The sequence below is a fragment of the Sapajus apella genome, unplaced genomic scaffold, assembly GCF_009761245.1.
Source record: "Sapajus apella isolate SASKATOON/1434 unplaced genomic scaffold, GSC_monkey_1.0 scaffold26, whole genome shotgun sequence".
Taxonomy (NCBI): Eukaryota; Metazoa; Chordata; class Mammalia; order Primates; family Cebidae; genus Sapajus; species Sapajus apella.
This window is the reverse complement of record NW_022436966.1, coordinates 2,510,563-2,533,699: the sequence shown is the minus strand read 5'-3', so window position 1 is coordinate 2,533,699 and position 23,137 is coordinate 2,510,563. Positions and strand designations below refer to the sequence as shown.

Genomic DNA, 23,137 nt, shown 5'->3' with positions numbered 1-23,137 from the left:
GGATAACATTGAATCTATAAATTACTTTGGGCATTACGGCCATTTTCACAATATTGATTCTTCCTAACCATAAGCATGGAATGTTTTCTCATTTGTTTATGTCCTCTCTTATTTCCTTGAGCAGTGGTTTGTAGTTTTCCTTGAAGAGGTTCTTTACATTGTTAGTTGTATTCCTATTTTTTTTATTCTCTTTTGTAGCAATTGTGAATGGCAGTTTGTTTTATTCTCTTTGATTCTCTTTGTAGCAATTGTGAATGGCAGTTTGTTCTTGATTTGGCTCTCTTTAAGTCTGTTATTGGTATACAGGAATGTGGTTTCTGCACATTGATTTTGTATCCTGAGACTTTGCTAAAGTTGCTTATTAGTTTCGGGAGATTTGGGGCTGAGATGATGGGGTCTTTTAAATATACAATCACGTCGTCTGCAAATAGAGACGACTTGACTTCCTCCTTTCCTAATTGAATACACTTTATTGCTTTTTCTTGCCTGATTGCTCTTGCTAGAACTTCCAATACTATATTGAATAGGAGTGGTGAGAGAGGGCATCCTTGTCTAGTGCCAGATTTCAAAGGGAATGCTTTCAGTTTTTGCTCATTCAGTATGATATTGGCTGTTGGTTTGTCAAAAATAGCTTTTATTATTTTGAAATACATTCCGTCAATACCTAGTTTATTGAGAGTTGTTAGCATAAAGCGCTGCTGAATTTTGTCGAAGGCCTTCTCTGCATCTATTGAGATGATCATGTGGTTTTTGTCTTTGGTTCTGTTTATGTGGTGAATTACATTTATAGACTTACATATGTTGAACCAGCCTTGCATCCCTGGGATGAAGCCTACTTTATCATGATGGATAAGCTTTTTGATGTGCTGTTGCAATCGGTTTGCCAGTATTTTATTGAAGATTTTTGCATCTATGTTCATAAAGGATATTGGCCTGAAGTTTTTTTTTTCTTGTTGAGTCTCTGCCAGGTTTTGGTATCAGGATGATGTTGGTCTCAAAATGATTTGGGAACGATTCCCTCTTTTTGGATTGTTTGGAATAGTTTCCGAAGGAGTGGTACCAGCTCCTCTTTGTATGTCTGGTAGAATTTGGCTGTGAACCCATCTGGACCTGGGCTTTTTTTGGTTCGTAGGCTATCAATTGCTGCCTCAACTTCAGCCCTTGTTATTGGTCTGTTCAAGGTTTCAGCTTACCTTGAAATCAAATCCAACATCCTTGTCTGCCACTGGGAAGCCAGGCCGCCGTGATCCTTACTACCTACTCATCTGACCAGCCCCTTCTCTGTCACCAGTCCCTCCGGTTCTGCGCCCCCTCCCTCAGCCTCAGCACTGCACTCATCACCCTCCATGTGCTGCAGCCGTGGGGCTGCCATCCTCAACCCATCTGAGCTCCCACTCATGATACCAGGCCATACCAGCCCTGCACAGAGGCTTATTACCCCATGTGAGCTGAGCTACTCCCTGTGCTGCAGTCCTCTTTGCCTTTTGTGGGCCTCAATATCCTGCCTGAAAGCATCCCAGGGGACATATCCTCCTCACCCTGTTTGGCCCCCACTCCCCATAGCTGCCCCCTACCCTGTGTGAACATCTGCCTCACCCTTCTTAGGCCCTGATCCCATACCAGGACACCCACTGCAAGGACACTCAGCTTATCCCACCTGGGCTTCAACTCCCCACATTAGTCACCACTTTCCCCTGCAACGATGTACTCCCCACAGGACCAGCCCTGACCCTCCATGCTGGGCAGGCCCTCCCCACATTGTCGGTACCCCTGCCCCCTACAGGACCAGCCTCACCCTCCGTGCTGGGTGTGCCCTCCCCACATTGTCGGTACCCCTGCCCCCTACAGGACCAGCCTGACCCTCCACGCTGGGTGTGCCCTCCCCACGTTGTTGATGCCCCTGCTCCCACCCTTCAGGTAGATGCCCTTCTCAACATGCTTGGGCTCCAGCTCCCTGCCCTGAGCTGTGTCTCAGTCCGTTTGGGCTGCTATAACAAAATACCTAAACTAGGTGGCTCAGAAACAACCAGTTTGAGAGACTAGAAAGTCCAAGATCAAAGTGCTGGCAGATTCAACATCTGGTGGGGACTTCGTGGTTCACAGACAGCACCTTCTCACTGTCCTCACACAGTGGAAGGAGCAAGGGGTGTCTCTGGGGTCTCTTTTATAAGGACATTAATTTCATTCATGAGGAATAGGCATATTGCTCCTGAATGGGGCCTCAGGAGTCATCACCCTAAGGCCCCACTTCCTAACACCATCACTTTGGGGGTTATGATTTTGACATACGAATTTTGAGAGGACATAAGCATTTAGTCCTAAGCTGGCCTCCCATGCTGATGTCCTCCTCACTCTGACACTCCAAGCCAAGCTGCCCCTCTGGGCGCAAGCCCTCAAACCCTGCTCAGACTCAGACACCTTGCACTGGAACTTCCCACGCATGGGCACTCAGTCTCTTGCTTCCCCATGGCAGGCAGCTCTCACTCATGGATGCCCTCCCCACCCCGCCAGGGTCCCAACACAGTGCTCTGGGCCAGTCTGGTTCTTCCCATCAACATAAATGACTATTTTGCTCTGTCCTACCTAAAGTCTTCAGGAAGGGAAGGAACAGGGAGGAAACATAGGTACTCCTCAATACTATTTTTTGTTTTCGTTGAAACTCGCTCTGTCGCTCAGGCTGGAGTGCAATGGTGCAACCTCGGCTCACTGCAACCTCCACCTCCTAGGTTCAAGTGATTCTCCTGCCTCAGCTTCCTGAGCAGCTGGGATTAAAAGTGTCTGCCACCACGCCCGGCTAATTTTTTTACATCTTTAGTAGAGACGGGGTTTCACCATATTGGCCAGGCTTGTCTTGAGCTCCTGACCTCATGATCTGCCTGCATCAGCCTCCTAAAGTGCTGGGATTACAGGCATGAGCCACCGAGCACGACCTTCAATACTGTTTATACTGAAAGAAATATAGTCATGTGTCACTGGATGGGTATAAGTCCTGAGAAATATATCACTAGGCAATTTCACTGTTGTGTGAACATCACCACACCTAGATGATACAGCCTACTACACACCTAGGCTATAAGGTACAGCCTATTGCTCTTTGGCTACAAACCTGTAGAGCATGTTACTGAATACTGTAGGCAAGTACAACACAGCGATGTCTAAACACATTTCAACATAGAAAAGGTGCAGTAGGCCGGGCGCGGTGGCTCAAGCCTGTAATCCCAGCACTTTGGGAGGCCGGGGCGGGTGGATCACGAGGTCAAGAGATCGAGACCATCCTGGTCAACATGGTGAAACCCCGTCTCTCCTAAAAATACAAAAAAAAATTAGCTGGGCATGGTGGTGCGTGCCTGTAATCCCAGCTACTCAGGAGGCTGAGGCAGGAGAATTGCCTGAACCCAGGAGCGGAGGTTGCGGTGAGCCGAGATCGCGCCATTGCACTCTAGCCTGGGTAACATGAGTGAAACTCCGTCTCAAAAAAAAAAAAAAAAAAAAAAAAAAAAAGAAAAGGTGCAGTAAAAATACAGTGTTATAATCGTATGGGACATGTGAACTCATCACTGACTGAAACATTGTTATGGGTGTGTGACTGTATTTGGCCAAACTAGTAAGATATGTTAATCTTCCCTTATATTTCCTCTTTGTTTCAACTGGCACGATTACTTCTGTTTATCGTTTTGTATTTTGTAGGCTGTGTTTTAGTCAGTCACCTTTAATCTTCTCTGGAAAATGCAGAGCATGTGTGAATAAATGAAGCAAGCAGGCAAGCTCTGGGTAGACAGGGACTTTCCACTGGTTCAGCCACATATCCCCAGCACCTTGTACAGTGAAGGACAGAGTAATACCAAAAATACTTAACAACCAGGAAAACACAGACAAAGATACTAATCAGATAGAACTGTGCAGCTGAGCATGGTGGCTCATGCCTACAATCCTGGTGCTTTGGAAGGCTGAGGTAGAAGGACAGCTTGAGCCAAGAGTTTGAGACCAGCCTGGGCAATATAGCAAGACCTTGTCTCTTTAAAAAAAAGAGAAAACATTATCCAGGCATGACGGTGTGCTGCCTATAGTCCTAACTGCTCAGGAAGCTGAGGTAGGAGGGTCGCTTGAGTTCAGGAGTTCCAGACTACAGTGAGTTATGATCGTGCCTGCATTCCAGCCTGGGTGAGAGAGTGAGACCCTCTCTCTGAAGGAAAAATTGTAGAGGGAGAAGGATGTCTGAAAGGTCCCAGAAAAGGGTCCTTCTGGAAAAGGAATGTCACTTAAGGGTTAGAGAGAAGCAGCTGTTTACCAACCAGCATTGAAGCATTTAAATATTTTTACATACTCAATACAAATTTGAGTAAGTAAATATTTCCAGTGGCCCTTAATAAAGTCTTCACTATGATACACTGTGCTGTCTGGGTAAGTTCTCTAGAGAAAGCATGGCCAGCTCTGCCTCCTTAAGCAGAGGCATGCAGAAGGCAGGGAAAGAGACCCCCTCTCGCTGCAGCAGGCAGCAGGTTAGAGCACAAACACAAGGTGTGCCAGAAAACAGTGGGTGACTCAGTTCATACATAGGCAAGAGAAGAGATAGAACAAGATGCCCTCTAAACTTCCTCTAGTGAAAGGCAAAGTCACACAAGAAATATGGGTACACCTCACAAGAGAAAATGGAAACCAACTCAACCTTGACAGAAAAATGCTGATTTAACTAGTGAGATAGTAATCCACGTATGAGAAAGGGACATTTCGTCAAGTCTTTATTGAGTCAATGAAAATCTATGGAGCACACGCACAGATATGCTGCTAAGTTAGAGGTTTTATAAGATCCTGGTGGAAAAGGACAAAAAGTATCCCTGTGATAATTACAGAGGGAAAAGCCAATTCTCTGCTGGGTGGTTTAACATTTTAAAAGAAGGGATGGCAGGCTGGTCCAATGGTAGCAGGGTATCAGAATTCATTAACATTAGTGTCACTAAAGTTAGCATACTGCCTGCCACTACTAAATTTGAGTGGCTTAAATAAATGACACTGAACCATAAAGCTATAGAAGAATTATGAGCATTTTCAGGAGGCACATTTCTTAATGTTTTCTACCCCAAAACAGAAAAGCAGAATAAACCAGTTTTTGTGTAGGTAGTATCTGTTAACTTTCTACCTTATTACATGCCAATCATTTGAGTCTCTTTATATTTACAAAGGCTGCATAGGTTGTTTCCTCTTGCACATACGAATGCTGCTTGTCCCTACTACTGACGATCTGAAAATCAAGACATTCTAGACTTTCAGAAGTTTCACATGTTTTTCCCTTTGCTTACAACACATAAATGTATTGATGAACTTTTAAATCTGTAGACTTTTAAAACATGTCCACAGATTCTCTGGTACTCCTCCCATCAAGAGGCAGCATCTATGTCCTTTCCCTTGTATCTGGCCTGCCTTGAAGGCTTGTTTATGACCAATGGACAACAGCAGAAGCACTGCTTCTGAGGCTAGGTCAGAAAGTGCCATGCTGTCCTGCCTGGTTCTCTTGGGACACTCACTCTGGGGGAAGCCAACTGCTAAGTAAGGAGACCAACCATCCTTAGAATTACTCTTAGCTTGTGAAGCTAAAGAGGTCACATGGAGGGGTTCCTGGAGAAGCCTCAGCTGAGCTCCCAACTACAAGTCAGCATCAACTGCCAGGCACATGAGTGAGGCATCTGTGACTGCCCAGTTGAGCCTTCAGATGGCCCCGGCCACAGATGACATCTAACTGCAACCACATGAGAAATCCCAAGCAAGAACTGCCCAGCAGAGCCCTCCCGAAATTCCTGATCCACAAAATCTTGAGCAAAATAAAGTGCTGGTTAATACCACAGTTTTGGGATTAGGAATTACATGGCAACAGTAACTCGAACAAGGACCAAATCAATGTTTTCTAATGAGCTCTATCACTTTTTGTACTTCTGAAAAGCAATTTCAGACTTAAGTTGTATTAGTCAGAATAGACAAGGTTACACTGTGGCAAAATAATTAAGCCTGAAATCTCAGCAACTCCATTCAACAAAATTGTATTTCCTGTTCAAGGACAGACAAGGAATTTTGCTACATCTGTTGAGTCAGGGAACAAAGCCCCCTCTACCTTGTGACATCATCATCTCACAGATTGCCACAGCAGAGGCAGAAAGAACAATTCTTTCAAATGTTTCCATCTCACAGCACACCTCCATTCAGAAAGTGTCAGGCTATCCTAGACACACCACTTTGTAAAACTCACCAAGCGCAGCATCAACTGACAGCCTCCAGGACCTTTCTCCTTTTCCTCCTTTTAATTACAGCAACCCCCAAGTTTCAGCAGGGCACGTAACTGCCTAGGTAGAGACTACATTCCCCTGCCTTCCTTGCAGAGAAGTCAGTCATGTGACTAAGCTTGGGCCAATGGGATAAGGACAGAAGTGATCCTAGAGCATCTCTTTAAAGGCACTTGTCCGGTATTCCTGCTCCACCGGTATTCCTTCCCTCTGGCTGGCAAATAGTGACGCCTGGAGCAACCTTGTAAGTCATGTGTTACGGACGGACAGCAAAGCTGCCCATCAGTCTGGAATAGCTCATTTTAGACTGAAAACAGAAAAATAAACTCTATCTTGTTAAGCCACATAATTTTTTTGTGGAGGGCAGAGAGCGATGATGGGAGTGTTATACTAAAATAGCACCTAACCAACCACTTTTTGCACCTTCTTCTCTCACCTACCTTCATTTTACACTCAATACATTTGCATATTCCCCTTCTAATCTCTGCTTTTGAATCTGCCATTACATTACTGAACTTCCACTATTCCTTAATTAACTGAACATCTAACTCACATAGCTCCTTTGAAGGCATGGCTCGCTTGATGGAATACTGATAGTGCAGTGTGGGAGAGAGGGGAGTGGATTCAGAAGTCCTGCCTCTCATCCTGGGGGGTGGGGTCAGGCTTAGACAAACCCTCAGGTCCACTGACAAAGACCTGCAGTCAAAAGTAACCTCCTAAAAATAAAATAAAGGCTAATATTAGGCATTCTTTAGTTCCCTGCTTAAGGTCTTATAGCTTCCCCACCACAAATTTAATACTCGGTTAATATAATGAAGGCAACTGGCATCATGGGTAAGAATGTAGGCCCTGGAATCAGAACCAATCTGGGTTTCAACCCCAGCCTTGCTAGCTACTACTAATATGACCGTGAGCAAACTAGCTACTGTCTTAGTTTCCTTTCCTGTCAAATGGGGATAGTAAGGCCCCACAGGGTAGCTATGAGAATTAAAGAAAATAATGTGTGTTGAGTTTTGAGTTATTCTGTAGACATATTACTAGAGGACTCACTAAATGTTACTTTTTTTTTTGAGACAGGGTCTTGCTCTGTCACCCAGGCTGGAGTGCAGTGGCATGATCACGGCTCACTGCAACCTCCACCTCAGCACTTCCTGGGCTCAAGTGATCCTCCCACCTCAGCCTTCCAAGTAGCTGGGACTACAGGTGCATATACCATGCCTAGCTAATGTTTTGTATTTTTAGTAGAGACAGGGTTTTGCCATCTTGCTCAGGCTGGTCTCAAACTCCTGGGCTCAAGCAATCTGCCCACCTTGGCCTCCCAAACTGCAAAGATTACAGGTGTGTCTTAGTCCATTTTTACGCTGCTCATAAAGAATACCCAAGACTGGGCAATTTACAAAAGAAAGAGGTTTAATGACTTACAGTTCCACATGGCTGGAGAAGGCAAGGAGGTGGAAGTCACATCTTACGTGGATGGTGGCAGGCAAAGAGAAAGACTGGGCAAGGAAACTCCTTCTTATAATACTATCAGATCTTGTAAGACTTATTCACTATCACAAGAACAGCATGAGAAAGACCTGCCCCCATGATTCATTACCTCCCACCACACATGGGAATTCAAGATGAGATATGGGTGGAGACACAGCCAAGCCTTATCAAGGTGTGAGCCATCACACCCAGCCACTAAGTGTTAGTTGTTATGATAACTCTATGCCTTTCCACATCCAATTCCCTCTGCCTGGAATAACTTTCTCCTTTTGTTCACCTGGGGAATTACATCACATTCATTGTAACTCATGTTTTGTGAGGTCTTCCCAGCAACTCAATCTGCCGGGAGCAATCAATCTGCTTCATCTGTGCTACTGCAAAATCACACACAACAATTCTACTTATCACAGTATACAGCACTTGCATGTTTAAATTTCTGCCCCTCCTCACTCTGGACACAACTTATGTCTTATTCACTGCTAAATCCCAAGTACTTGGCAGATATGCATTGTAGGGTCTCACACATGTTTGCAATAATGAACTAAATACATCCTTTAATTAACTTTAGAATCAAACTACCTTTCCTCTGTATTAGAAATTTGGCCTAACAGGCCAGGCGAGGTAGCTCACGCCTATAATCCCAGCACTTTGGAAGGCTGAGGTAAGTGAATAACCTGAGCTCAGGAATTCAAGACTAGCCTGACCAACATGGTGAAACCCCATCTCTACTAAAAACACAAAATTAGCCGGGCATAGTGGTGCATACCTATAATCCCAGCTACTTGGGAGGTTGAGGCAGAAGAATCACTTGAACCCAGGAGGCGGAATTTGCAGTAAGCCAAGATCACACCATTGCCCTCCAGCCTGGGCAACAAGAGTAAAACTCTGTCTCAAAAAAAAAAGAAAAGAAAAGAAAAAAAAGAAAAAGAAATTTGGCATAAAAATTACTTCATTCTATCTATCAAAAGAATTGTCCTAGCAAATTAAATTAATGCATAATTGTCATTGCTAATATTCTAAAAGGCAGTTATCTGAACAGGAACATCTATAGAAATGTTCTTTAATAAGACTTTTCTCGTCTAACATTTCTTTACATTCCTTTAAAAACTGTTGGTAGAGGCTGGGTGCGGTGGCTCACGCCTGTAATCCCAGAACTTTGGGAGGCCGAGGCAGGCGGACCACGAGGTCAGGAGATCGAGACCATCCTGGCCAATGTGGTGAAACCCCGTCTCTAAAAAAAAAGAAAAGAAAAAAAAATTGTTGGCAGATGCAATTCAGAAGATCTTAAAAATCACAGTCAGTAATTGAAAATGTATTGACTTTGTAACAGAGAAGTTATTAGAATTTTTTTTTTTTTTTTAGATGGACTCTCGCTCTGTCACCCAGGCTGGAGTGCAGTGACATGATCTCAGCTCACTGCAACCTCCGCCTTCTGGGTTCAAGTGATTCTCTTGCCTCAGCCTTCCGAGTAGCTGGGACTACAGGTGCGTACCACCACACATGGTTAATTTTTGTTTGTACTTCTAGTAGAGACGGAGTTTCACCAAGTTAGCCATGATGGTCTCTACCTCCTGACCTCATGATCCGCCTGCCTCGGCCTCCCGAAGTGCTGGGATTACAGGAGTGAGCCACAGCGCCCGGCCAGAAGTTATTAGAATTTTAAGGTGAGAAAAGAGTTATAAAGAATACTTGGCATGTACATGGAAAGCTTAAAGTCTTTTTATTTGTTTCTCCTAATTGTCTTGTGATAGTGAAGATAGCTGTATTCCTGTTACATAGGAGGTCACAACACATGATCAGACTCTACATTGTGGCTAACTTTGGTGGCACTTATAGTGGTCACTGAATCCACACTTCAAAAAAATATTATTTTTTAGAGTTTTCTAAAGGGAAAAGAAACGTATCTAAGGATCCCTCTTTGAGGAGGATGAATATTATCATTCTCCTTAAAAACCTAACAGACGTTTCTAATGACAGTGACCATAAGTAGTCTTAAAAAGTAAAAGCCATTTTGTAAAAGAGAGATTTAAAATACCAAGCATTAAAATAATTAAAATACCTCGATGCAGATGTGATGCATTCCTCCAGCCTTGTTTTTCTGCAGAAAACCTGCAATTGGACTCTCACTTCCCAATGGATGAAGCAGTTCCATCTTGGTATTTCCCAGGTTGACAAAAACAACAGATACTCCATGTTCAGGAAGAGGGACCGCTTCACTTACCTGGGCCCCCAAAATATTCTTATAAAATGCTGCAGCCTTTTCCAAATCTGGCACTGCTATGGCTACATGATTGAGTCGACCCAGGTTCCACACAGGACCTGCCACTTGATCCAAGGGCTGTAACGTGGAAAAAGCTCTTACTGTTCGAACTGGAGCATGGAGTCTGGAAAAAAGCCCTAGAAAATTGAACAGCCATTGAGATTCTTCTTTTGAGAATTAATGCACTTCTAAATTGAATTTTAAAAACTAAACAAATAATGCATGCCAAAATTCACTACTTATGTATCTGTTCTTTTTAATTATTGAAATGAAACCAGGAGATAAATGGAAAAACTTACACCAAAATTACTCACTCTGCTCTGCCCATTCAAATAACTGACTAGAATAAAAAAGCTAATTCTGAGCTACAGTTAGAGTTAAAACACAGAAAAATATTTTTTCATGATAATTCATATTTACTGGTAACACTTAAAGGATAGTGGCATATTAAGAATTACTTGCTATTCTCTGCATTTCACAGGGGGTAGGTTTGAATGTGACAAACAACACATATTTCGTAATGAGAACAAGCAATTTTCTCTACCTGTACTCAATTTTTTGTCCTATATTTTGTAGTAAGTTCATTAAAGGTATAAATATACAGTTCTCTTTTAATGTGTATTTACTTGAATGATTATCAACTAAGGAAAATGTCTAATTGTTGGGGAAGAACATGCAAAGATCAAGAAGATATTTAAATTATGAGGATTTCCTCCGAGACCAGATTTTTAAAACTGTTTTATAATTTTTAAGGATTAAAGGCAGAACTGCTTCCGAATGTGAAGAAACCTCCTTTCACTCAATAACTGAAGAAGGCTGCAAGGTCTTTTCCTCATGTATTATACTGCTTTCTGATTCCCCAAAACACAGGAATTTAAGAACCAGATTCCTCCCAGAAGGAAAACTATATACATGTATGAGGTTCAAACATAATCTTGTAAAACTATATCATTTAATAAAAAGGTATGAAATAGCAAAAGAATACATATTTTAAACAAGTTGTTAGGTCTTAATCAAAAACACTTCAAACAGTATATAGTATTATAGAGCATTAGCTAACAACAAAAAATTTCCCTTAACTGAAATTTTTGATAACAAGGAAATTAAGGTGATACTATTTAAGATCATAAACTTGATGCATCATAAGTCAGTAGATGGCAAAATTCAGCCTAAGATGGTCTTCTACTATGCCCGTCTATAAAATATCCAAAAGATTCTCATCACCGGCTGGGCGCGGTGGCTCACGCCTATAATTCCAGCACTTTGGGAGGTCGAGGCGGGTGGATCACGAGGTCAAGAGATCGAGACCATCCTGGTCAACATGGTGAAACCCCGTCTCTACTAAAACTACAAAAAATTAGCTGGGCATGGTGGCGCGTGCCTGTAATCCCAGCTACTGAGGAGGCTGAGGCAGGAGAATTGCCTGAACCCAGGAGGCGGAGGTTGCTGTGAGCCGAGATTGCGCCATTGCACTCCAGCCTGGGTAACAAGAGCGAAACTCTGTCAAAAAAAAAAAAAAAAAAAGTTCTCATCACCATCAGGTTAATATAGCATAGTTCTGTGTATTTTTTTTTTTTTTTTTTTTTTTTTTTTTTAAACAGTCTTGCTGTTTCACCCAGGCTGGAGTGAAGTGTTGTGATTTGGGCTCACTGTAAACTCCGCCCCCTGGGTTCAAGCAGTTCTCCTGCCTCAGCTTCCAAGTAGCTGGGATTACAAGGGCCTGGCACATATCCGGCTAATTTTGTATTTTTAGTAGAGATAGGATTTCGCCATGCTGGCCAGGCTGGTCTCAAACTCCTGACCTCAGGTGATCCACCATCATCAGCCTCCCAAAGTGACAGGATTACAGGCGTGAGCCCCTGCGCCCAACCTAACTTTTGTATTTTTAGTAGAGACAGGGTTTCACCATGTTGGTCAGGCTGGTCTTGAACTCCCTACCACAGGTGCTCTACCCACTTCAGCCTCCCAAAGTGCTGGGATTATAGGGGTAAGCCACCATTTTGTGGTATATACACACAATGGAATATTATTCAGTCTTAAAAAGTAAATTCTGACACATGCTAAGATATGGATGAAACTTGAGGACATCATGCTAAGTGAAATAAGCCAGACACAAAAAAGAAAAATAGTGTGTAATTCCACTTTATATGAGTAGCCAGAATTCACAGAGAAGGTAAATGGTGGTTGCCAAGAGCTGGGTCAGGGGAGAACCCGGAGGTGTTGTGTAAACGGGTACAAAGTTTCAGTCTGGGTAAAATGAAAAAGCTCCGGAGAGGGACGGTGGTGACTGTTGCACAACAAAATGAGTGTCGTTTAAGCCACTGAACTATACACTTACAATGATAAAATGGCAAATTCTGGCTGGGCGGGGTAGGCCACGCCTGTAATCCCAGAACTTTGGGAAGCCAAGGCAGGAGGATCACCTGAGGTCAGGAGTTGGAGACCAGCCTGGCCAACATGGTGAAATCCCATCTCTAACAAAAATATAAAAAATTAGCAGGACGTGGTGTCGGCGGGCGCCTGTAATCCCAGCTACTTGGGAGGCTGAGGCGGAAGAATGGCTTGAACCGGAGAGGTGGAAGTTGCAGTGAGCTAAGGTCATGCCACTGCACTCCCGCCTGGGTGACAGAGACTCGCCTCAAAAAAAAAAATAAAGGTACATTTTGCTTTACGAATACTCAACCACACAGGCACAAAAGTGGAGCCATTAAGTTTCAAGTATCTCAATAAAACAAATCAAGGTCAATCTTTGGAATATACTATCTTCATTTTTCCTTTATGCCAACAAGTGTATGTTAAGTTACAAAACAAACATGCACCTTTATCTGTATTCAGTTCTTGCAGTACGTATATGACCTGTTGGAAGTCATACTCTTCCTAAACCGTCAATCATTAAAGTGTGCAGTTCTTTTAATACAGACATAAAAGTGCCTTTTCCCAAATATTCATTTCTTTATATTTTTACATTCGGATTTTGTGTATCACCTAAGGAGAGGGTATGCCTTACAGTTAAGAATGTGGGCTCTGCTACTAAAAGGATTTACATTGAATGTCCCGGATTAACTCTGGGCATTACCACTTGGCACCTTCTTCCTAACAGGGAATCTCAGATTAAGGTAAATGCTTGCCCTCTCATAAAAGGGGGAGGAGGAAAAAAAAAAAAAAAGAATAAAAAGAGGAGAGTCAGAAAACGTGACAATTATGACAGTTATTTCTGTCACAAGTGGTTCTATCTACATATTTTTTAAAAATGAAGGCGGAGAGAACTCAAGGAAGTTTACAAATCCACATGCTTTTTATCTTTCTAAGTACGTGATACTAAATATATTAGTGGACATGGAAAAAAAATCACTCCTTTTGGGATTTTTTTTTTTTTTTTTTTTTTTTTTGAGCAGAGTCTTGCCCTGTCGCCCAGGCTGGAGTGCAATGGCGCAATGTCAGCTCACTGCAACCTCCGCCTCCCAGGTTCAAGCGATTTCCCTGCCTCTGCCTCCCGAATAGCTGGGATTACAGGCGCGCGCCACCACGACCGCCTAATTTTTTGTATCTTTAGTAGAGACGGAGTTTCACTATGTTGACCAGGCTGGTCTCGAACTCCTGATTTCGTGATCCGCCCGCCTCGGACTCCCAAAGTGCAGTGATTACAGGCATGAGCCACGGCGGCCGGCCTCCTTTTGTATTCTTTACACCACTGACCTTCGAGTGTTCCCAATAGAAAGCTGATCATGCTAGGAGTTCCGCCGAAGTAGCCGTTTTTACAGGACTTGCTCTCCTTTCTGGTTTCTCCCCAGTCTCCTTATTGGTGCGCAGTAGAATAACTTACCGACCCGCTTCTATTTACTTCTGTCCCTGCCCTGCCTGACCAGCTGGGCAAGTTCCCTTGTCTCTCCCACCGACACGCTGGTGCCGCGCCTAGGGCAAACAGCTCCCAGATGGCAAGGGGACATTCATGCACAATAAGGCAACCCCCGCGCTAAGCGGAGGCGTTTCTGTAAGGTACCCTCTAGGTGCAGCAGCCGCCGTAGAACGCGTCCCCGGGGGACAGAGGGCATTAGATCAAGGGCTTTGGCCACGCCGAGGCCTCCTCTGCCCCTTGACCTCCGTTCCCACGTGCCCAGCCCCACGGCGACCTTCGCCGGTGCCCAGTATTCACCTACGGAATTCGCGGCCGCCGCCTTCAGGGCGCGCGCCATCTTGGAAAGCAATCCGCTACATGCCGACCAGCCGGGGACCTAGAGAGATGAGCTGTGGAGGGCGGGGCGGGAGGCCGAGGGGGTGGGGACAGATAGGTTAGGGGCGTGGCGGAGGTCCCTGGTTTCCTGCTACAACAGGCCTACTTTAGCTAAAGCAGAAACTTAAAGCCAGAACTGGTCACCCTTTGTGGGTCTCTGAAAAATACAGAACGAAGTTTGGAAAGAGTTCAAAGGCGTCTGGGCCGACTATGGCGATTTTTGTTTCCCGCCCCACTGCAGAAGCGAAAGCGCTTGTGTCGCCTTTGGCTCCCGCTGAGGGTGAGTCCGGAACCTCCTGTGCACAGCGGAACTTTCGGCTCTGAAATCCAAGTTGCGGTAGGCGCATCTTTGCGGAGCGGTTTCCGGGCGGCTCACTTCCTTTGCATGCGGCTTTGTGTCGGGAGTTCCTGACAGCCATGGCACCGCGGGTCTGGCGTCGACAGACCCTGGAGCGCTGTCTGACAGAAGTCGGCAAAGCCACTGATCGGCCCGAGTGCTTCCTCACGTAAGTGCGCGGATCCCGGGCTCTGGGTGCGACCAGGGTCTCTCACGTGGACGCGGGTTGCCGGCCTCCGGCAAATTGTGGAGCTGGGGGGAAGGTAAGGGGAAATGAAAATAACTTTTCCCCAAATTTCAGAGTTTATACTTTCCTAGGCTATCAAAATTTTAAAAATTGTTAATATTTGTACAGTATGGATCTCTCAGTTGAGTGTTACTGAAATCACCCTAACCTCACTTATTAACGCTTAGAAGCTTCCCTTGAGGCTTCTTACGCCCCCATCCGTCTACACGCAAGCTGTTGGTTCCAACTATATGCTCCTAAAGCACTCAGTGTTGAGCATACTTTATTGAATGTATTGAACTGGTCACTTGTCTCTTTGCCCCTACGACTAAGCTTCTTGATAATTAGAACTTTCATGTCTCTTCCCAGCACAAGCGTTTTACACGTATTTTGTTGAAGAATTTCAAATATGATCTATAATATTATTACTCATTCATATTTCAAACCCCAACCTCCCCTTGAGTTCCCGGCTCATCTTAACTGCAGACCGAGCTTGGTTTGAATTCAGTAGCACACAACTGGGATATCCGCACTGTACAACTTTTGACGATTTTTAAAATTTTGGTACTGTCAAGCATCTCAAATTCACTGTGTCCAAAATAGAGTTGCTGTTTCTATTTAATAGAATTGTTGTTTCTACCCACCTGTACTCTGCCACCCCCTGAAGTCCTTTTCCCATGCTCCACCACGCAAGCCTTCCCTATCTCAGTAACTGGCACTTCTGGCTTTCCAGTTGCTCAGACATAAAACTAGTCTGCTACTTTGATGTCTTCATTTTTCTCTATTCTATATCTAATACCTTAGCAATACTGTCAGTTCTCCTTCCAGACTATACTCAGCATACTCACTGCTCTAACTCCAGCTTCAGTCACCATTATCCTTTGCCTGGAATGTTGCATCAACCTTCTAATCACTCTACTTTCCTCCTCCTCCCTCCTCCCCTTCTTCTTCCTTCGTGCAAATCATCATTTCATCCCTCTGCTTAAAATTTTCTAATGTTTTCTCTTTACACTTTAAAATGGCAAACTCGTACTCCTGAGCCATGCATAATTTGGCTCCCATCAGTCTCTCCAGCTTCACCTTCTGCCTCTTTCACCCTCTAGCCATACTCACCTTTTTGTTTCTCAAGCTCACCTCTAGAGGATTTGCATCTTAGAGGATTTGTCCTTGCTGTTTCTTCTTCCTGGAATACATGTTTCCCAGTCTTTATAAGACTATTTCCTTATCTATAAGTTTAATCTCAGATGTGGCATCTAAGAGGTTTTCCTTGACCACTGTAGCCAAAGCAAATGTTGATCATTGAGTGAATTAGTGAATGAATGAATGGAGTGGTATATAATGTAGCAGAATTGATAATTTAAGGTTAATTCACCGTATATCTCCTAGCAAATAGATTTGTAATGGTTTTCCTGCCCAAAATCTATACAGCTGATAGACTGTACTTGGTTGACAGGTTTTATAGATCAGTGTAGCTCATCAGCTTATATGTTGTTGGGGCCAGAATCTATACTTACACTTCATTCTAATTTGATTTTACAAGAGTTGGGTTTTTTATCTTTATTAAGAGTGCTGTGAAATTATTACCTATAATTCTAAATCTCACTTAATTCCTCCCAATAGGATTCAAGATGAATTGGCATCAAAGTTTACTTCTTTAACAAAAGTGCTTTATGACTTTAATAAAATATTAGAGAATGGTAGGATCCGTGGAAGCCCTTTACAAAAACTTGTGATAGAAAATTTTGATGATGAGCAGATTTGGCAACAACTGGAATTGCAAAATGAACCAATTTTACAATACTTCCAGAATGCAGTTAGTGAAACAATTAATGATGAAGACATCAGTCTTCTCCCAGAGAGTGAAGAACAGGAATGTGAAGAGGATGGTTCAGAGATAGAGGCTGATGACCAGGAGGACCTAGAAGACTTAGAGGAGGAGGAAGTGTCAGACATGGGTGATGATGATCCTGAAGTGGGTGAGAGAGCTAAAAACTCAAGCAAATTTGATCTGAGGAAAAGCCCAGTTTTCAGTGATGAGGATTCTGACCTTGACTTTGATATCAGCAAATTGGAACAGCAAAGCAAGGTGCAAAACAAAGGACATGGAAAACCAAGAGAAAAGTCCATAGTAGACGACAAATTCTTCAAACTCTCTGAAATGGAGGCCTATTTAGAAAACATAGAAAAAGAAGAGGAGGAACGAAAAGATGATAATGATGATGAGGAGGAAGATATTGATTTTTTTGAAGATATTGATTCTGATGAAGATGAAAGCATACTGTTTGGAAGTAAAAAACTTAAGGTAAAGTTTTGAGAAAGGAGAGAGCACTTTCCTCCTAAAATTAGCTTCTGTTCTATTCTAGGGGAGAATTAATTGTAGTTAGAAGATTTAGAGATAAGAAATATTGTGCTCTATCTTATCAGTTGTAAATGAATCTGTACTTTCATTCACTTTATGTTCCAGTTCTTACAGTTTTGTGGTAGTGTTATTGCCAGTTTCACCTAATAACTTTTTAAATTATTAGTTGTTAGTTTATAGTGTTATTAAGGCAGAAAGTAATGTATACATACAAATATATATGCATGTAATTTTTTGTTTTTTGAGACAGAGTCTCACTCTGTCACCTGGGCTGGAGTACAGTGGCGCAATCTCAGCTCACTGCAACCTCTACCTCCTGGGTTCAAGTGATTCTCCTGCCTCAGCCTCCCGAGTAGCTGGGATTACAGGCGCCCGCCACTACACCCAGCTATTTTTTTATTTTTTATTTTTAGTAGAGACGGGATTTCACCATGTTGACCAGGCTGGTCTCAAACTCCTGACCTTGTGATTCACCTGCCTCAGCTTCCCAAAGTGCTGGGATCACAGGCATGAGCCACTGCACCTACCACATGTGTGAATGTATTTTTCTATCCCTAATTAATAGTTTAAAAAAATCTTTTCATTTTAGTCAGATAAAAGTTCCAGAAATCTGAAATACAAAGACTTTTTTGATCCAGTTGAAAGTGATGAAGACGTAACAAGTGTTCATGATGATGAGCTAGATTCAGAGAAAGAAGATGATGAAATTGCTGAAGAAGCAGCAGAACTAAGTATTTCGGAAACGTGAGTATTTTGAACCATCCTTTACATTGTGAGCTGGAATTGCCCAATCTTGTATGTGTGCGCTTGTAGTTGTCAGATGTGTTTGTCTTAAGAAGTTAGATTCAGTAATACCAGTTATTCTCAAGATAGCCAGAGGAAAATCGCTACATGTAAAGGGACATTAGAGATCACTTAATGAAGAAAAATATCACTGGTAGTAGCAATCAAACCTTTCTTACCAGGAGCTTGGATTTGATTTTGTGCCAATAAAATCCTGTTATTTTTGTGAGATAAGAGATTTGTATATAGATTGATGAATAATTTATTTTCTATATCCTGGCTGCTTTTGTTCTGTTTCTTACATAGCATTTTATCGAAATAATATCTTTTGTTCCTTAATAACCAAATGATTTCGGAAGTTCTGAATATTTGGTTCCATTAGGCATATAAAAGAAGACCTTTATTAAGGGAAAATTTGTTTCCTTCTGTTTTTCTTTTTTTATTTTTATCTTTTTTTTTCCTTCTGTTTTTCTAATGGAAAGTAGTATAATTCTTTTAATGAGAGTTTTGGTATTGTAGGGATGAAGATGATGACCTTGAAGAAAGTGAAGACAGTAAACAACATAAAGAAAGCTTGAAAAGAGTGACCTTTGCTTTGCCAGATGATGAGAAAACTGAAGATACAGGTGTTTTAAATGGAAAGAAAAATTCTGATGAAGTTAAATCCTCTTTTGAAAAAAGACAGGAAAAGGTAATTAGGAATTTAAGGAATTTTTAATATGTTTAACACTGACATATCTTCCCTATTTTTCTTGTTCTGTTAACTATCCTTTGAAAACAAATATCTTGGCCAGGTGCAGTGGCTCATGCCCGTAATCCTAACACTTTGGTAGTCCGAAGCAGGAGGATCACTTGACCTTAGGAGTTCAGAACCAGCCTGGACAACATTTGTCTCTACCAAATATACAAAAATTAGCTGGGAATGGTGGTATGTGCCTGTAGTCCAGCTACTCCTGTGGCTGAGGTGGGAGGATCACTTGAGTCTAGGAGGTTCATGCCACAGTGAGCTATGATTGCATCACTGCTTTCCAGCCTGGGCAGCAGAGCAAAACTTTGTCTTCAAACAGACAAACAAAAATCTTGCCGCAACTCTCTAAAGTGCACTGTATAGAGATGCCATAAGGAAAGCATCTGATCTGCAAAAGTCAGTGCCTGCTTGACTGCTCTGGAGGACACCGTGTATGTCTTTTTTTATTTGAGATGGAGTTTCGCTCTCATCACCCAGGCTGGAGTGCAGTGGTGCCATCTCAGCTCACTGTAACCTCCACCTCCCAGGTTCAAGCAGTTCTGCCTCAGCCTCCCAAATAGCTGGGATTACAGGTACCTGCTACCACGCCCAGCTAATTTTTTTGTATTTTTATTAGAGACAGGGTTTCACCATGTTGGCCAGGCAGGTCTCAAACTCCTGACCTCAGGTTATCCGCCCACCTTGGCCTCCCAAAGTGGTGGAATTATAGGTGTGAGCCACTGTGCCTGGCCAACACCACCTCTGTCTTTGAGGAGCTCTGCAGATTTTTTGAGTGCCAGGTAGCTGGAATTTTAATGAATGCCATCACAAACATATCTTCCAAAGTTGGTAAAAATTGTTTATGTCATGATTTCAGACAAGTGAAATTTCATTTAATTTTTGTAGATATAGTCTGGCTCTAATAATTTGGCTCCATCATTTATTTACCTTAAAATTTTTATCGCAAAGTGAGAATAGGGCCAGGCACAGAGGCTCACACCTGCACTTTGGGAGGCTGAGGAGCAAGGACTGTTTGAGCCCAGGAGTTTGAGATCAACCTGGGCAACAGGCTGAAAGCCCATCTCCACTAAAAATTTTAAAAGTTAGCTGGGCATGGTAGTGTGCGCCTATACTCTTTGCTACTTGAGAGGCTAATGGGGGAGGATCTCTTGAGTCTAGGAGTTCAAGGCTGCAGTGAGCTATGATTGCACCACAGTACTCCAGCCTGGGCAACAGAGCTAAAGACTGCCACAAAAAAAAGAGAGAATAGGCAGATAATAAAAGATATCAAGACTGTTAAAAGAATTGTTTTTAAAATCTGAGAATCTGAATTGTATCCGTGATTGTCAGATTGTCCCCAGAAGATACAGAAATTCCAAAGGAAAAAAAAGCACCATTATATACTATATCGAGTTAGTGTCCTTCCACCCCACTCTTCCCACTGTCCTCCCACAAAAAAGAAAGAAAGGTTTGGTTTTACTATGAAATTAAATCAGACCTTCAAGTTAAGTTTTAATAAATCAATTTATTTCAGTTTCCACATATAAAGAATAAAGTAGAACTTTGAAGTTTTTTTTTTTTGAAACTGTTAGAACGTCAAAGCCCAAACCTGACAAAGGTAGCATTAAAACAAACATACACACACAGTCTCATTCATGAATAGTGATGCAAAAATCCTATAGCACAGTGGAAAAATTATGCCACACGACTGCATGAACCTTATTCACTTGAATCAGTATTAGAAAATCTAGTATGATTCCTGATTATGACGTTAAGGAGAAAAAACATATGGTCACCTCCATATATGTCAGAAATTCAATATTTATTTCTAATTTTTTTTTCACCCTAGTGGAATAGAAATACATCTAGCCAAAAGCTGACATTGTGCATGATGGGTGAAATTCTAGAAACATTCCTTTAAGATCAGGAATAGGGCTGGGTGCAGTAGCTTATGCCTTTAATCTCAGCACTTTGGCAGGCAGATCATGAGGTCAGGAGATTGAGACCATCCTGGCTAACGTGGTGAAACTCCATCTCTACTAAAAATATAAAAAAATTAGCTGGGCATGGTGGCACATACATGTAGTCCCAGCTACTCAGGAGGCTGAGGCAGGAGAATCGCTTGAACCCAGGATGCCGAGGTTGCAGTGAGCCGAGATCGCACCACTGCACGCCAGCCAGGGCGACAGAGCAAGACTCCATCGCAAAAAAATAAAAAAAGATCAGGAGTAAGACAAAATGTCTTAACATTCTTTTAGAAGCATAAGCCAGTGCAACTACAAAAGATAAGAGATTAGGAAAACTGCCGGGTGCTGTAGCTCATGCCTGTGATTTTAGCACTTCAGCAGACCCAGGCAGGAGGATTGCTTAAGATCAGGAGTTCGAGACCAGCCTGGGCAACATGCTAAAGACTCTACAAAAAATATAAAAATGGGCTGGGCATGGTGGCTCATGCCTGTAATCCAAGCACTTTGGAGGCCAAGGTGGTGGATAACCTGAGGTCGGGAGTTCAAGACCAGCCTGACCAACATGGTGAAACCCCATCTTTTAAAAAAAAAAAAAAAAAAAAAAGACAGAAATTAGCCAGATGTGGTTGCACATGTCTGTAGCCCAGCTACTTGAGAATCTGAGATCTGAGGTGAGAGGATTGCTTGAGCCTGGGAGGTGGAGATTGCAGTGAGCTGAGATCATGCAACTGCTTTTCAGCCTAGGCAACAGAGCGAGACTGTTTCAAGAAAAAAAAAAAAAAAAAAAGAATACTGTAGATGTATTTATATTTCACTAGGAGTGAAAAATGAACTCGTTAGTATTTGGAGAGGAAACCCAATGGGGAAAACTGAATTGATATTAGGAAAATAAGAGAATTTTGTAAGGTAGCTGAAAAGGCTGGCATTTTTATACACTGAAGTCATAATTGTTGTCTTTTAGAAGTTAAGAGATAATGACCGGGTGCGGTGGCTCATGCTTATAATCCCAACACTCTGGGAAGCCAAGATGGGCGGGTTACCTGAGGTCAGGAGTTCGAGACCAGCTTGGTAAACATGATGAAACCCCATCTCTACTAAAAAGTACAAAAATTAGCCAGGCGTGGTAGCACATACCTATAATCCCAGCTACTTGGAAGGCTGAGGCAGGAGAATTGCTCGGGAGATGGAACCAAGATTACACTACTGCACTCCAGCCTGGGTGACAGAGCGAGACTCTGCCTCAAAAAAAAACAAAGAAGTTAGAGACAGTAAGAATTTTGAGTTTGGAATCAGAAGGGTCAGACTCTATCAGATACTAATATTTTAATCAAAAAATTACTTAACTTTAGGATGCTGTAATAATCAAAATTGGTAGTGGCTTGTGAATAGATAGATCACTTGAATAGAGCCCAGAAATAAACCCACATCCTTCTGGGGGAGTTTAGTATATTATAAACATGGCATTTTAAATCAGTGAAGGAAAAAATTATTTGCTGCTCACCCCACCATAGGCAGCAGGAATAGGAAGTCATTGACAGAATCAAAAGATGGCAGGAATAGAACAGAATTGTAGAACAGTACATTTCTTGCTTTCTTACTTTGTTTTTGTTTTTGCTTTCCTACTTTTAAAAGTAGTTTTTGCTTTTATACAAATATAAGTGTAATTTTTTTTTTCTAAATGTATACTAATTATTTTTTCTCTTTCTTAGATGAATGAAAAAATTGCATCTTTAGAAAAAGAGTTGTTAGAAAAAAAGCCTTGGCAGCTCCAGGGGGAAGTGACAGCACAGAAGAGGCCAGAGAACAGCCTCCTGGAGGAGACCCTGCACTTTGACCATGCTGTCCGGATGGGTACAGTGCTCTCTTCTGTAAAATGTTCACTTCTGTGCTTTTTCTATGGTTCTGTTTCATACAAAGATTTGGAGTGATGTTTCTCCACCCTCAACTTTTTATTTTAAAAACTTGTAAACACATGACTGGGCATAGTGGCTCCCACCTGTAGTCTTTGGAAGGCTGAGCACTTTGGGAAGCCGAGGCAGACGGATCACCTGAGGTCAGAAGTTTAAGACCAGCCTGGCCAACGTGGCAAAACCCTGTCTCTACTAAAAATACAAAAATTAGCCAGTATGATGGCAGGTGCCTGTAATCCCAGCTACATGGGAGGGTGAGGCAGGAGAATCGCTTGAACTCAGAAAGGGGAGGTTGCAGTGAGCCAAGATCACACCACTGTATTCCAGCTTGAGCGACAGAGCGAGACTCTGTCAAAACAGAAAAAAAAAAAAACTTGTAAACACAGAAAAGTTGAAAAATACTACAGTGAACATATGTATGCTATTCACCTTTATTCACCAGTTACCATTTTGTCATATTTGCTTTCTCTCCCTGGCGTATGTCAGATTTTACACGTGCCCTTTTTTTTTTAAGTAAGTTGCCAATCTCATGGCACTTCACTTTTTTTTTTTTTTTTTTTTTTTTTTTTTTTTTTTT

At 42.5% G+C, this 23,137-nt stretch overlaps 2 protein-coding genes across 6 annotated transcripts in view; one reads left to right on the top strand and one right to left on the bottom strand.

The window, feature by feature from the left end:
- Nucleotides 1-14,322, bottom strand: part of MCEE (methylmalonyl-CoA epimerase) — a 21,530-nt gene extending 7,208 nt beyond the window's left edge. Inside the window, exons 1-2 of one of the 4 annotated variants that reach the window (XM_032291804.1) lie at nt 14,174-14,322; nt 9,820-10,157 (exon numbers count right to left, since the gene is read on the bottom strand). In XM_032291804.1, the coding sequence (XP_032147695.1) occupies nt 9,820-10,157; nt 14,174-14,213 (378 nt within the window). In that variant the 5' untranslated portion in view covers nt 14,214-14,322. The remainder of the gene's footprint in view (nt 1-9,819; nt 10,158-14,173) is intronic. The other 3 variants (XM_032291806.1, XM_032291805.1, XM_032291803.1) reach the window with 3 other exon arrangements.
- MPHOSPH10 (M-phase phosphoprotein 10) overlaps nt 14,313-23,137 on the top strand; it is a 20,233-nt gene continuing 11,408 nt past the window's right edge. The window contains exons 1-5 of one of the 2 annotated variants that reach the window (XM_032291798.1): nt 14,313-14,757; nt 16,435-17,116; nt 17,763-17,917; nt 18,476-18,647; nt 22,360-22,501. In XM_032291798.1, coding sequence (XP_032147689.1) covers nt 14,669-14,757; nt 16,435-17,116; nt 17,763-17,917; nt 18,476-18,647; nt 22,360-22,501 — 1,240 coding nt within the window. In that variant the 5' untranslated portion in view covers nt 14,313-14,668. Of the gene's footprint in view, nt 14,852-16,434; nt 17,117-17,762; nt 17,918-18,475; nt 18,648-22,359; nt 22,502-23,137 lie in introns of both variants that reach the window. The other variant, XM_032291799.1, reaches the window with a different exon arrangement.